Genomic DNA, 17,328 nt, shown 5'->3' with positions numbered 1-17,328 from the left:
GTTGGATCACTGATAGATCCAATCAAAAACAGATGTGTTAATGCAATTAGTAAACTGCATCAGACATGTCATCCTTTTTTCTTCCCCTGGAGCTCACTCTCCACTCACAGACTGCAATGTAAAGAATTTGTTTACTAAAAATAGCGGAAATTTTTTATCTTTTTCTTCCAGCTTTCAAGAAGATCCTGAAGTTCCACCTCTAATTCACCCTCACAAATAGGAGACACCAGCTACCGAGGCTCAGAAGTCCAACGAATAATCGGTGACACCAGACCGATACATTTCCTTGGATAATGAGTGGGCTGGAGGCGCTCAGAACCTTCGTCTTGTCCTATTTCAATATCCTGTCCACGACGGGCCTGGCTCTCCTCCTTCTCCTGCTGGAGAAATTTGTGGAAGGCGACTTTGACTGTCCCGGAGACTCTGCCATGGCCTTCATCTACAGCTTGTTCTTCATCGTCGTGCCGTGCCTGATTCTGCTGTTTCTGGGGTGCAAGTTTTCTGACGTTCCTTGTTCATCGTGTCGATCGTGCTGCTCAGGATGTCGCTCTTGTTACAGCTTCATTCGAATCTCCACCGCTCCTATTTTATGGTTCTTGATTGTATTGAGTGATGGAAGATACCTGAACTGCTTGGTGAGGTTTCTAAGAGGGGGAGAAAAAAATGCCATAGTCAAGCCGATAGGCCAGGTACGGGATATTTATATATATGGACACCATAGCGGGGCGCGTGTACTCCACACAATGCCATGAGAGTGGTGGGGGCAGGGAAAGACGGGTTCCAAACTGTCACTAATACATGGTGGGGGCAGGGAAAGACGGGTTCCAAACTGTCACTTATAAATGGTGGGGGCAGAGAAAGACGGGTTCCAAACTGTCACTAATACATGGTGGGGGCAGGGAAAGACGGGTTCCAAACTGTCACTAATACATGGTGGGGGCAGGGAAAGACGGGTTCCAAACTGTCACTAATACATGGTGGGGGCAGGGAAAGACGGGTTCCAAACTGTCACTTATAAATGGTGGGGGCAGAGAAAGACGGGTTCCAAACTGTCACTAATACATGGTGGGGGCAGGGAAAGACGGGTTCCAAACTGTCACTAATACATGGTGGGGGCAGGGAAAGACGGGTTCCAAACTGTCACTAATACATGGTGGGGGCAGAGAAAGACAGGTTCCAAACTGTCACTAATACATGGTGGGGGCAGAGAAAGACGGGTTCCAAACTGTCACTAATACATGGTGGGGGCAGGGAAAGACGGGTTCCAAACTGTCACTAATACATGGTGGGGGCAGAGAAAGACGGGTTCCAAACTGTCACTTATACTTGGTGGGGGCAGGGAAAGACGGGTTCCAAACTGTCACTAATACATGGTGGGGGCAGGGAAAGACGGGTTCCAAACTGTCACTAATACATGGTGGGGGCAGAGAAAGACAGGTTCCAAACTGTCACTAATACATGGTGGGGGCAGAGAAAGACAGGTTCCAAACTGTCACTAATACATGGTGGGGGCAGGGAAAGACGGGTTCCAAACTGTCACTAATACATGGTGGGGGCAGAGAAAGACAGGTTCCAAACTGTCACTAATACATGGTGGGGGCAGAGAAAGACGGGTTCCAAACTGTCACTAATACATGGTGGGGGCAGGGAAAGACGGGTTCCAAACTGTCACTTATACATGGTGGGGGCAGTGAAAGACGGGTTCCAAACTGTCACTTATACATGGTGGGGGCAGTGAAAGACGGGTTCCAAACTGTCACTAATACAAACTCCAAATGATTTACACACTCCAATTTGCTGCTGCAATCTTCAGAGACATTTATTCATCAGGTACAAAGGTAAGAGCAACTCAACAGTTTTGTGCTTCCCCGCTCTTTTTCTGGTGTATAGTAATTACGAAAATAATAGGCAGGTCCAGGGGCGGACTGACCATTCGAACACTTGGGCACTGCCCAAGGGCCCGGGGTCAGTAGGGGGCCCCATGAAATGCCCCTGGTACCTTTTTATAGGCTTTTTTGGGTGTGCTTTGAGAGTGAGCAAGGACACAGGGGCCCCATGATCCCCTATTGCCCGGAGGCCCCATGAGTTGTCTGTCTCTGGGCAGGTCCCCCTGATTTCTTTTGTATTGTAATTGTATTGTCTGCCCATATTTTGTAAAGTGCTGTGCAAACTGATGGTGATATATAAATCCTGTATAATAATAGTAAGTTATTATTATTATTATAATTATTAGTATTATTATTATATATAAATTATTATTATTGTTATTATTATTATTATTATTTTAATGGTTTTATTATTATTATTATTATTATTATCATTTATATATAAATTATTATTATTATTAGTAGTAGTAGTAGAAATATAATTTATATATAAATTATTATTATTACTATTATTATCACCATTTTATTGGTGTTATTATTATTATTATTATTATTATTAATATTATTATTATTATTATTATCATTTATATATAAATTATTATTATTATTGTTGTTGTTATTACTATTTTATTGGTTTTATTATTATATTATTATTATTATTATTATTATTATTATTAAATAATAATAATAATAACTTATGATTATTTTATTGTTATTATTATTAGTAATAGTAATACTAATAACAACATAATAATAATAACATAAAATAATCATAATAATTTTTTATTATTTTTATTAATTATTTACATGTAAAGTGGTTGTAAACCTATGAAATGAAAACTGAATAAAGCATATCCCTCTATAGTGTGCACTTGCCTCAATCACCTAGCGTGGATCCGATCTGCTCTCTCTCTGCATGAGTCCCTTCTGATAGGTTATCCTGACACCATAGAATCTCAGAAGACAGCCTCACCTCCCCTCCAGCACACATGAGGTGATTAATAGCATCAGCTGTGCATGTATTCATAGGAGACTGTGTAGAGGAAGGGTGTGTGCATTCCCTCCACTCGCGTCTCAGATTACACTCAGCTCTCCTCTCAATGTTGTGCAGTGTATGACATCAGATTCCCACCCCCTGCCTGCTGAAGATGAGAAAAGGCCTTTGACCTGAGTGTTTTAGAAGGCTGTAGGCTGAAAAGAGGGCTGCAGATAAACAGGTACAACATGTGTCAGAGGATTTGTTTCATCTCTTTGTATCACCTGAGGCTCGTCACTTCCCTGGAAGCTCTTTAACTACAAAGAGCAAAGGAAGTTGTACAGAGAATCTCCCACTATTGCCACTGCCATCTTAATAGCATCATGAGGCCCTGGGCAAACAAATACACTGGGGCCCCCACCAGCCTGCATCAGGTGCCCCCCTTACATCAGCTTCCCCATCACAGTGCCCCCTTACATCAGGTTCCCCATCACAGTGCCCCATACATCAGGTTCCCCATCACAGTGCCCCCATACATCAAGTGTCACCCTCACAGTGCCCCCATACATCATGTGTCCCCCTCACAGTGCCCCCATACATCAGTTGTCCCCCTCACAGTGCCCCCATACATCAAGTGTCACCCTCACAGTGCCACCACACATCAAGTGTCCCCATCACAGTGCCCCCATACATCAGGTGTCCCCCTCACAGTGCCCCCTTACATCAGGTGTCCCCCTCACAGTGCCCCCTTACATCAGGTTTTTCATCACAGTGCCCCATACATCAGGTGTCCCCATCACAGTGCCCCCATACATCAGGTTTCCCATCACAGTGCCCCCATACATCATGTGTCCCCATCACAGTGCCCCCATACATCAGGTTTCCCATCACAGTGCCCCCATACATCATGTGTCCCCCTCACAGTGCCCCCATACATCAGGTTTCCCATCACAGTGCTCCCATACATCAGGTGTCCCCCTCAGAGTGCCCCCTTACATCAGGTGTCCCCTTCACAGTGCCCCCTTACATCAGGTTTTTCATCACAGTGCCCCCATACATCATGTGTCCCCCTCACAGTGCCCCCATACATCAAGTGTCACCCTCACAGTGCCCCCCCACATCAAGTGTCCCCATCACAGTGCCCCCTTTCATCAGGTGTCCCCCTCACAGTGCCCCCTTACATCAGGTTTTTCATCACAGTGCCCCATACATCAGGTGTCCCCCTCACAGTGCCCCCATACATCAGGTTTCCCATCACAGTGCCCCCATACATCATGTGTCCCCCTCACAGTGCCCCCATACATCAGGTTTCCCATCACAGTGCCCCCATACATCATGTGTCCCCCTCACAGTGCCCCCATACATCAGGTTTCCCATCACAGTGCCCCCATACATCAGGTGTCCCCCTCACAGTGAACCCCTTACATCAGGTGTCCCCCTCACAGTGCCCCCTTACATCAGGTTTTTCATCACAGTGCCCCCATACATCATGTGTCCCCCTCACAGTGCCCCCATACATCAGGTGTCCCCCTCACAGTGCCCCCATACATCAGGTTTCCCATCACAGTGCCCCCATACATCAGGTGTCCCCATCAAAGTGCCCCCATACATCAGGTTTCCCATCACAGTGCCCCCTTACATCAGGTTTCCCATCACAGTGCCCCCTTACATCAGGTTTCCCATCACAGTGCCCCCTTACATCAAAGTTGTGCCCCCCCCCCCCTTCCCCCTTGTACTCAGAGATCACAAATGTTGTTCCCACCAGCAATAAAGGCAGCTCCTCCTTCCTCTTTCATGGAGGGACAGAAGTGAGTTCTAAATCTCAGCGTCAGCTCTCTTCCGCCCCCTGCAGGAAGGAGGAGAAAGGTGAATCTTCTCCCCAGCAGAAGCTAGCAGCAGCTCCTTCTGACAGGAGTGACATTGCAGTTACTCCTGTCAAAGAGGAGTGGAAGGAGCAGCCAAGCCGCCAGTGCAACCCCCCCCCCAAGATGGTGCCCACCCCAACCTTGTCCTGGCCCTGATAATGGGCCCCCGTGCTTCTGGGGCCCCTGGGCAGTGCCCATGTCCACCCATTCATTAAGACAGCCCTAACCTGAGCTTGATCTCAATCCAGGGCTGTGCACAAGACCAGCGGCTCTCTTGGCTCTCTCCCTCCTCATAGGCTCAGAGACAGCAGTGGGAGCCATCTTCCTTTGCTCTTTGTATTTTAATATATCTCATTACTTTGTTCATTGCTCTTCACCTGAGGCTGAGGGGACGCTGGGAACGTGTTGGACTTTTGTACCGGATAAATAAATGTCTCTGAAGATTGCAGCAGCACATTGGAGTGTGGAAATCAGTTGGAGTTTGTATGTACGGTATATATTCGATGTATTTGTGTGTGGCGCCTGCAATGATCAATGAGCCTCTTTTATCTGCTGCCCTTTGTTCTGTTAAATATTTCATAGAAAGTCGGTTACTCTATATCAGTTTGATATGAAAGATATCCCCTCTGATCCTGCCAGAAATCTTTGTGGGCTGATGACTTCCTCTCTGCCTGTGCTGTCTGATCACAGCTACATTGTTCCCAGTTCTCTCTGTGGACTACAGATCACCTTCCCCCTCCATGTTGTGGAGATGAGGAGAGGGGCAAATTTTCTGCAGTTCAAACACAATCCATTATATAATACATTGTATACATACAGGATCCATTATATCACACATTGTATACATACAGGATCCATTATATCATACATTCTATACATACAGGACACATTATATCATACATTGTATACATACAGGATCCATTATATCATACATTCTATACATACAGGACACATTATATCATACATTGTATACATACAGGATCCATTATATCATACATTGTATACATACAGGATCCATTATATAATACATTGTATACATACAGGATCCATTATATCATACATTCTATACATACAGGACACATTATATCATACATTGTATACATACAGGATCCATTATATCATACATTCTATACATACAGGACACATTATATCATACATTGTATACATACAGGATCCATTATATCATACATTGTATACATACAGGATCCATTATATAATACATTGTATACATACAGGATCCATTATATCATACATTGTATACATACAGGACACATTATATAATACATTGTATACATACAGGATCCATTATATCATACATTGTATACATACAGGATCCATTATATAATACATTGTATACATACAGGATCCATTATATCATACATTGTATACATACAGGATACATTATATAATACATTGTATACATACAGGATCCATCATATAATACATTGTATACATACAGGATCCATTATATCATACATTGTATACATACAGGACACATTATATAATACATTGTATACATACAGGACACATTATATCATACATTGTATACATACAGGATCCATTATATCATACATTGTATACATACAGGATCCATTATATAATACATTGTATACATACAGGATCCATTATATAATACATTGTATACATACAGGATACATTATATCATACATTGTATACATACAGGATCCATTATATCACACATTGTATACATACAGGATACATTATATAATACATTGTATACATACAGGATCCATTATATCATACATTGTATACATACAGGATCCAGTCTATGATACATTGTATACGTACGGGATCCATTAAATAATACATTGTATACGTACGGGATCCATTAAATAATACATTGTATACGTACGGGATCCGTTCTATCAAACATTGTATACATACGGGATATATTATATCATACATTGTATACATACAGGATCCATTATATAATACATTGTATACATACAGGATACATTATATCATACATTGTATACATACAGGACACATTATATCATACATTGTATACATACAGGATCCATTATATCATACATTGTATACATACAGGATACATTATATCATACATTGTATACATACAGGATCCATTATATCATACATTGTATACATACAGGATACATTATATCATACATTGTATACATACAGGATCCATTATATCACACATTGTATACATACAGGATACATTATATAATACATTGTATACATACAGGATCCATTATATCATACATTGTATACATACAGGATCCAGTCTATGATACATTGTATACGTACGGGATCCATTAAATAATACATTGTATACGTACGGGATCCATTAAATAATACATTGTATACGTACGGGATCCGTTCTATCAAACATTGTATACATACGGGATATATTATATCATACATTGTATACATACAGGATCCATTATATAATACATTGTATACATACAGGACACATTATATCATACATTGTATACATACAGGACACATTATATCATACATTGTATACATACAGGATCCATTATATAATACATTGTATACATACAGGATCCATCATATCATACATTGTATACATACAGGATACATTATATAATACATTGTATACATACAGGATCCATTATATCATACATTGTATACATACAGGATCCAGTCTATGATACATTGTATACGTACGGGATCCATTAAATAATACATTGTATACGTACGGGATCCATTAAATAATACATTGTATACGTACGGGATCCGTTCTATCAAACATTGTATACATACGGGATATATTATATCATACATTGTATACATACAGGACACATTATATCATACATTGTATACATGCAGGATCCATTATATCATACATTGTATACATACAGGATCCATTATATCATACATTGTATACATACAGGATCCGTTATATAATACATTGTATACATACAGGACACATTATATCATACATTGTATACATACAGGATGCATTATATACATACAGGATCTGTTATATCATACATTGTATACATACAGGATCCATTATATAATACATTGTATACATACAGGACACATTATATCATACCCTACCCCACCCCCTGCTAACTTGCCGACCTCCTCCACTCTTCCTACCACCCCATCCCCCACAGCTATCTCCTCCTGTACCACCATCCCCTCCCTCCTAGATTGTAAGCTCCAAGGAGCAGGGCCCTCGATCCCCTCATGTTTTGCATTGTATTGGTATTGTTCTGTCACATGTTCTGTCCCCCTCTGTAATGTACAGCGCTGAGCGAACTGTTGGCGCTTTATAAATACTGTATAATAATAATAATAATAATAATAAATACATTGTATACATACAGGATCCATGATATCATACATTGTATACATACAGGATACATTATATCATACATTGTATACATACAGGATACATGATATCATACATTGTATACATACAGGATCCATTATATAATACATTGTATACATACAGGATCCATTATATAATACATTGTATACATACAGGACACATTATATAATACATCGTATACATACAGGATCCATTATATCATACATTGTATACATACAGGATCCATTATATCATACATTGTATACATACATGATCCATTATATAATACATTGTATACATACAGGATCCATTATATCACACATTGTATACATACAGGATCCATTATATCATACATTGTATACATACAGGACACATTATATAATACATCGTATACATACAGGATCCATTATATCATACATTGTATACATACAGGACACATTATATCATACATTGTATACATACAGGACACATTATATAATACATTGTATACATACAGGACACATTATATAATACATTGTATACATACAGGACACATTATATAATACATTGTATACATGCAGGATCCATTATATCATACATTGTATACATACAGGACACATTATATAATACATTGTATACATACAGGATCCATTATATCATACATTGTATACATACAGGACACATTATATAACACATTGTATACATACAGAACACATTATATCATACATTGTATACATACAGGATCCATTCTATAATACATTGTATACATCCAGGAAACATTATATCATACATTGTATACATGCAGGATCCGTTATATAATACATTGTATACATACAGGACACATTATATCATACATTGTATACATACAGGATCCATTATATCATACATTGTATACATACAGGATCCATTATATCATACATTGTATACATACAGGATGCATTATATAATACATTGTATACATACAGGACACATTATATAATACATTGTATACATACAGGATCCATTATATCATACATTGTATACATACAGGACACATTATATAATACATTGTATACATACAGGACACATTATATCATACATTGTATACATACAGGATCCATTATATCATACATTGTATACATACGGGACACATTATATCATACATTGTATACATACAGGATCCATTATATAATACATTGTATACATACAGGATCTGTTATATAATACATTGTATACATACAGAATCCGTTATATAATACATTGTATACATACAGGACCCATTATATCATACATTGTATACATACAGGACACATTATATCATACATTGTATACATACAGGATCCATTATATCATACATTGTATACATACAGGATACATTATATAATACATTGTATACATACAGGACACATTATATCATACATTGTATACATACAGGATCCATTATATAATACATTGTATACATACAGGATCCATTATATAATACATTGTATACATACAGGATCCATTATATCATACATTGTATACATACAGGATACATTATATAATACATTGTATACATACAGGACACATTATATCATACATTGTATACATACAGGACACATTATATAATACATTGTATACATACAGGACACATTATATAATACATTGTATACATACAGGATCCATTATATCATACATTGTATACATACAGGACACATTATATAATACATTGTATACATACAGGATCCATTATATAATACATTGTATACATACGGGATCCATTATATACAGTTGCAAGAAAAAGTATGTGAACCCCTTGGGATTACGTGGAGTTTTGCATGAAGTGGGCATAAAATGTGCTCTGAACGTCATCTAAGTCACAACAATAGAAGAACACAGTCTGCTGAACATAATACTACACAAACATTAGATGTTGCCATGGTTTAATTGCACATAACATGTAAACATTCACAGTGCAGGGAGGAAAAAGTATGTGAAGCCCTAGCTTAACGACTTCTCCCAGAGCTAAATGGAGCCAGGAGTGAGCCAACCTTGACTCCAATCAGTGTGATGATATTGGATGTGTTGCTGACAGCTGTCCTGCCCTTAAAAAACACACACCTGTTTTGGGTTTAATGGTTTCAAGAAGCACTGTCTGATGTGAACCATGCCTCGCAGAAAAGAGCTCTCAGAAGACCTACGATCAAGAATTGTTCACTTGCATGAAGCTGAAAAGGGTTACAAAAGTATCTCCAAAAGCCTTGATGTTCATGTGTCCACGGTAAGACAGACTGTCTACAAATGGAGAAAGTTTAGCACTGTTGCTACTCTCCCTGTAAAAATGACTGCAAAAGCACAACGCAGAATGCTGCATGAGGTAAAGAAGAATCCCAGAGTGTCAGCTAAAGACCTACAGAAATCTCTGGCACATGCTAACATTTTTGTTGACACATCTACAATAAGGAAAACATTAAACAAGAATGGAGTACATGGGAGGACACCACGGAGGAAGCCATTGCTGTCCAAAAAGAATATTGCAGCACGTTTGAAGTTTGCAAAAGAGCACCTGGATGTTCCACAGCACTACTGGCAAAATATACTGTGGACAGATGAAACCAAGATTGAGTTGTTTGGGAAGGACACACAACACTATGTGTGGAGAAAAAAAGGCACAGCACACCAACATCAAACCTCATCCCCACTGTGAAACATGGCGGAGGGAGCATCATGGTTTGGGGCTGCTTTGCTGCCTCAGGGCCTGGACGGATTGTTGTCATTGATGGGAAAATGAATTCCAGAGGTTATCAAGACATTTTGCAGGAAAACGTATGACCATCTGTCCGCCAACTGAAGCTCCGCAGAGGATGGGTGATGCAACAGGACAATGACCCAAAGCATACAAGTCATTCAACAAAACAATGGCTGCAACAGCACAGAATACGCCTTCTGGAGTGGCCCAGTCAGAGTCCTGACCTCAACCCGATTGAAATGCTGTGGCATGACCTTAAGAGAGCGATTCACACCAGACATCCCAAGAATATTGCTACACTGAAACAGTTTTGTGAAGAGGAGTGGTCCAGAATTACTCCAGATCATTGTGCAGGTCTGATCTGCAACTACAGGAAACGTTTGGTTGAGGTTATTGCTGCCAAAGGAGGGTCAACCAGTTATTAAGTCCAAAGGTTCACATACTTTTTCCTCCCTGCACTGTGAATGTTTACATGTTATGTGCAATTAAACCATGGCAAAATCTAATGTTTGTGTAGTATTATGTTCAGCAGACTGTGTTCTTCTATTGTTGTGACTTAGATGACGTTCAGAGCACATTTTATGCCCAATTCATGCAAAACTCCACTTAATCCCAAGGGGTTCACATACTTTTTCTTGCAACTGTAATACATTGTATACATACAGGACACATTATATAATACATTGTATACATACGGGACACATTATATCATACATTGTATACATACAGGATACATTATATAATACATTGTATACATACAGGACACATTATATCATACATTGTATACATACAGGATATATTATATAATACATTGTATACATACAGGATCCATTATATAATACATTGTATACATACAGGATCCATTATATCATACATTGTATACATACAGGACACATTATATAATACATCGTATACATACAGTACAGGATCCATTATGTGTGACGTCCCTGACGCTCACACATAATGAAGGGGGGGGTGCAGTTTGGCTTGGTTGCCCTGGGTGACCTTGCCCCAGAACTGCCCTCCTTCATGAAGGGGTTGTTTCCTTGCCTCATCTTTTGTGTTTGGATTACATATCTCCCAATGGATAACATTTCTCTTTTTGCTCTCATGCAGATGGTTGGTCTGATGGGCATTTGTGTTCTCATCGCAATGAAACTCTTCCTATCGAGCTGCGTTTGCTGCCGTTGTGCACAAAATACTCGCACCAGCTGGCATGAGCAGAAGTACGAGGAATATCTGCTAAGAGAGGTGGAAGAAGGCATAAGAAAGAAGGCCAACAAGATACACGAAGCCTATGTAGAGGCCTTGGTGGAGAAAGCATTTTCTGCCGGAAATTGTAAAACCGGAGTCCTCGGCTGGATGAAAAATCTGGAAACTCTCGTCAGCAAAGCTAAAAAGAATGCAAAAAAAGAAGTAAGGAAAAAGAAAAAAAAAGGTCAAACAAATGCCCAAAAATCATACCAAACGTATGCCGAAGAATTTACTGTTTCCTTAAATGCTGCATTGCTGGCCAATAGCAATATCAACGTCTAAAAACAACAAAAACAATGGAATTATAGTCGAGAGAAAAGCAAATCAATAGACAATGAAGCCGCGGGGAAGCAAGTCTCCGAGAAGCCATTGTTTGGAGTCCTGCTGCCTAATCACCAAAACAGACATTGGAGGAGTTGGCCTGCCAGAAAGTGTTTGTCAGGAATGGACTTGCCAATAATGGTGGGACTCACCTGCCTTGTGGGCTGCAGTACCAGGGCTGGCCAGCGGGTGCTCTCAGCAATCAGAGACTCAACCCTGCAGTCAGCCAAACACCTGAGGCTGATTGCAGGTGTATTTAAGGGATGGCCAGACCTGCAGTCTGGGCCTTCGTGTGTGTTTTACCATGGGCCCCTGTATCTTGTTACCTGCATTCCTGTTCCTGTTCCTGTTCCTGTTCCTGTCTGACTGATTTGTTGCCGACCCTGCCTGATCCGGACCTCTGCTGACTTCTCCTGTTTTATCCCTGGCTTGTGACCCCGACCATTCTCTGCCTGACCCCCCTGTACCTACCTGCCCGTTAGTTGCTGTACCCGGCTCGTGACCTGACTACTCTCTGCCTGCTCCTCCTGTTCCTACCTGTCCGATTGTTATTGACCCGACCTGCCTGACGACTTTTGCATTGTATGTATTGTTATCTGTGGGTGGTTGGTTTGGTTCGTTTGCACTGTGTTATGTTTTAGTATTGCACTGCGTTTATGTATTGTTAGTATTAATAAATTATATTGTTTATAACATATCTGAAGCCTGCGTTTCCCTGCGTCAGTTCACATACCTCTGGTCATACCTGGAGCCCTGACAGTGTTGGACACTGCTGGACCTCTGCAGAGAGACCACTGTGTCCGTAAAGAGTAGCTTTCTGTAGCCTGCTGCCAGGGGACAGGCTTTGCTACTCCGGATGTGGCTACTTTCTAAAGAAAACAAACTGTAGGAAATCCTGCATGCCTCACATGTCTGTCTTAGTGGACAGTAATGATGGTTGGGCCCTATTGGCCCTATTGGGTGTTTTTCACTTCTTGGCTACTTAATCATTTTGAATCTCTATGGTAACCAAAGTCTGAGCCTCTACTAAGGTGGACAATGGGACTGCACTGTAGGCCCCTCGCTGTCTTCCGTGATCAGATCCCACATGGAAGAAAATATGTATTTGAAATATATTTTAAAAATATTCTTCCAAATATATTGTCATATATTTGAAATGCTACAATTTTGACTGTATTCAATATACTTCAAAATATATTTCAATAAATATATATATATATCTTTTCAAACTAGGGTAAAAGAACGTATTGCTAATATGAAAAAGGGCTTTCCCAACCATAGCGTTTCAAAACATTTTGCCCTCTTTCATAATAAAAACCCAGAGGGTACGCTATTTGCTGGCATTGATACCCTTTCTAAGAAGCAGAGAGGTAGCTTCAGTAAACGTGAGATTGCCAGATTGGAAGTATGTTGGATATACACTCTGAAAGCTTTTGTGCCCCATGGTCTCAACATTAAGTGGGATGTGAATGCATTCATTAATAATGGGTGAATTTAAGTGGCATTTCTTGTTTTTATTTTTTTTTCATTATTTTAGGTATTATTGGATTTAAAATTCATTATTAGTATTGTTAATATATTTTATATTAAAGATTTTTGTAATTATTTTAAGTTTTATTAAAATGTGAAATATATAATGCTTTATTTCTGTATTTGTCAGCATTTGGTGATGTCGACATGATATAATTTTTTTGCTTCCATAAGTGTTTTTCAACACATTATTATCTTTTTATTTATTTCAGGTACTTATATAGTGCTGTCAATTAACGCCACGCTTTACATATATATTGTACATTCACATCAGGCCCCGCCCCCCGAGGAGCGTACAATCTAAGGTCCCTGACCCTCAAGGGGCATACAATCTAAGGTCCCTAACCCTCAAGGGGCGTACAATCTAAGGTCCCTAACCCTCAAGGGGTGTACAATCTAAGGTCCCTGACCCTCAAGGGGCGTACAATCTAAGGTCCCTAACCCTCAAGGGGCGTACAATCTAAGGTCCCTAACCCTCAAGAAGCGTACAATCTAAGGTCCCTGACCCTCAAGGGGCATACAATCTAAGGTCCCTGACCCTCAAGGGGCATACAATCTAAGGTCCCTGACCCTCAAGGGGCGTACAATCTTAGGTCCCTGACCCTCAAGGGGCGTACAATCTTAGGTCCCTAACCCTCAAGGGGCATACAATCTTAGGTCCCCGACCCTCAAGGGGCGTACAATCTTAGGTCCCTGACCCTCAAGGGGCCTACAATCTTAGGTCCCTAACCCTCAAGGGGCGTATGATCTAAGGTCCCTAACTCACATTCATACATACACATACTAGGGACAATATAGACAGGAGCCAATTCACCTACCAGCATGTCTTTGGAGTGTGGGAGGAAACCGGAGTACCCAGAGGAAACCCATGCAGGCACAGGGAGAACATGCAAACTCCAGGCAGGTGGTGCCATGGTTGGGATTTGAACCAGCGACCCGAGTACTGCCAGGTTGAAGTGCTAACCATTTAGCCGCTGTGCTGCCCGTTAGAAGATTTACATATAATATAATATATAAATCACCGTATTTATCTAGGTAAAAAAAAATTGACCTTCAAAACACAAACTGCGCTAAGTAAAAAATGCCCCAAAATAAATGAAATAAATAATCAACTGCCACATTCCATTATAAAAAAAAATATAACAAATCATATTCTGTAATTCCAAAATATTAGTGCGGCGCTCTGTAAATAATAAAGTGATAACATAATATACTGTGTAGTTGTTATGTGTGCCAAGTGTCCCATACATTCTATCCTTAGGGACACTGACACTGGCAATTGATTAATATAGGGGAGGAGTTGGGCTCCCTCCTACCTATATATAGGTGTTGCCCTCATACGCTGGCCACGCCCCTGAAGACATCATAGATGACTAAACACGTTGGGAGGAGTCAGAACACATGACATCATCACGCACCGGAACATGGTGGCCATCTTGTTGGTTAGAAACGTATAACTTGGTTATATGGTGACATGATGTTTAACCTCCCTGGCGGTCTGAATATGTCCGTATTTCTGTGCTCAAAGCGGTACATTTTTTTGCATGGAAATATGTATTTTTTTTATTGTCGACCTGTAATTTTTAGGAATAACTCCCTGAAATCTGTCCGAACAAGAGTGTAGTAAACATCCCGGGTAGGATAAAACTTGAAACACGAAATCATCAATTACAATTTAATAAATAATCATAAAAAATAATAATATAATAATAAAAAATGTAATTCAATAATGTAATCAGACCAAAAACACTGAAATGTAAAATATAGCGCCCAGTTCGCACATCACTGGTGTTTGGTACTGTCGCGATCGGCTGACGCACTGGTGTCGGAAATCCAATCCTCGACTTGGTGTTCAGGCCAGTCTTGGCCCAATAGAACTTGGAGGTCCGTACACCGTACCTCTTGTGGGCAGGTCAGGACCACCTCCCCCAGGGTCAATTAGCCAAAGACTAATGTCCCGCCCATGTCCAAATCCCAATAAATTGGGTACACGGACATTTGGACATTGGTGATTCGTACGGAGCTGGTTCGATTGACCAATGGATTGCTAAGTTTCTGGCTTGCTCCAGCCGCAGGGTAAAGTGTTATTCTGTCTTTTTATTCCCTTTTATTTTATAGTAATTAGTCATTTGTGTGTCTTCTTATATCTTTTGTATTTTCTGTAACTTTTTATACTTTGTACATATTTTATGCTCCGCCCACTTTGGGAAATTAAATCTTAAAATTAATTAGTGACTTCTGTGTATGTAAGCACGTGCTCATATCTTCGGAGAGACGAGATCGGAGAGATTAGATCGGAGAGACTAGATCGGGGAGATTAGATCGGAGAGATTAGATCGGAGAGACTAGATCGGGGAGATTAGATCGGAGAGATTAGATTGTATTGTATTTTAGTGCCTTTAAAACGCACGGCTAAGCTCATTGCCAATCTGTATGCAACTGCACTGTGAGTGGGCAGATTGCACGCAGATTGCAAAGGTAACCGATCTGCCAGACGGAGATCTGTGTGTGTGTGGTGCCTCAACAGACCGTTCTGCGGATAAACTGTTGGGTGGTGGCAGGCTACCTTTGTGGTGTGTCTGGTGCAGGGGAGTGTGGACAGTGGAAGGGTGATTAGCACCGGGGTTCTGGCTTGTGGAATAGCTGGAGGAATCCTAGAAGGGTGTAATTACTAAACTGGTCCTCGACTCTAATCCGTGCACCAGGTTGTATGTAAGATTCCTATCTGCCAGTGTGTGTGGTCAGCTAGCTGGCTTGGAGTGGAGTCTCCATCTTCTGGTGGCCAGAGGTAGTGCGGGCTGTGAACGGTATCACGACTGATCTTACATACGGTTTGAGATATTCAAGTGTAAGTCCCCTTTATTCCCCCTCTTTACCACCCTGTCGCGGCCGCACGTGCGTGTCTCGGTTAGCTAGTCGCTGTGGGCGTGGCGTGTGGTGGACACCTGACAGGGTAATCCTTGACGGTTTCCTAATTGGTTGCAAGCGTTCGCAAGGCGCCGGAGCATTGTTTTGCTCTTTTTTGCTACTTGGACGCAATTGGGGAGGCTCATCGTGTCTACGGGGGACTAGCTTGGTTGAGATACGACGAGCAGTTCCAGCAGTGGAAGGCAGTTCGGCTGTCCTTACGTTGGGATCACAAGGACGTTAGTCTTTGGATGCGGCTGATGACTTTGGCTCAGGTGGGTACTTTGTTTTTTCAGTCCGGGGCCGGTGGGGCCGCAGCCTCGGGTCCCCTGGCCGGTCGTAAGAAGGGTATTTTTGGCTATACAACAACAGATTCGTTTTGAAGCGTCGTGCCGCTTTAAGCATGAGTGCTCCGGCTGCGGAGGCTCTTATCCCGGTTTGCGGTGTAACACAAGAGAAAGAGCTAGGTGAGGCGATGCTGCAGGAAAAAGTGTATATACGGATTTTCGGGGGGCTCGCCTGCTTCAGGAGGGTTTCAGGATCTCCTGCAATCTTGCTTGCCCCCTCCTCCTGCAGAT

At 40.9% G+C, this 17,328-nt stretch overlaps 1 protein-coding gene across 2 annotated transcripts; it reads left to right on the top strand.

Annotated features, from left to right (window-relative positions):
• Positions 1-233: 233 nt before the first annotated feature.
• LOC149436281 (uncharacterized) lies at positions 234-12,862 on the top strand. Of its 2 annotated transcripts, none has more exons than XM_089661758.1 (2): positions 234-635; positions 11,855-12,862. In XM_089661758.1, the coding sequence occupies exons 1-2, from the start codon at positions 294-296 to the stop codon at positions 12,272-12,274; spliced, it is 762 nt and encodes a 253-aa protein (XP_089517884.1). In that variant the 5' UTR covers positions 234-293; the 3' UTR covers positions 12,275-12,862. The 2 variants fall into 2 exon arrangements, with proteins under 2 accessions (XP_089517884.1, XP_089517883.1); XM_089661757.1 differs by having other exon boundaries at positions 234-689; positions 11,855-12,858.
• Positions 12,863-17,328: the final 4,466 nt, after the last annotated feature.

The sequence above is a fragment of the Staurois parvus genome, unplaced genomic scaffold (genome assembly GCF_062004578.1).
Source record: "Staurois parvus isolate SC_StPar_1 unplaced genomic scaffold, SC_StPar_1.0 ptg001381l, whole genome shotgun sequence".
Taxonomy (NCBI): Eukaryota; Metazoa; Chordata; class Amphibia; order Anura; family Ranidae; genus Staurois; species Staurois parvus.
Note: the sequence above shows the minus strand (reverse complement) of the source record. Positions and strands in the feature narration are given on the sequence as shown.

Excerpts from the sequence above, each read along its gene's own strand:
- LOC149436281 (XM_089661757.1), top strand. The coding sequence starts at position 294 with ATGAGTGGGCTGGAGGCGCTCAGAACCTTCGTCTTGTCCTATTTCAAT. Across the intron at positions 690-11,854 it reads TAGTCAAGCCGATAGGCCAG|ATGGTTGGTCTGATGGGCAT; the intron begins GTACGGGATATT and ends GCTCTCATGCAG.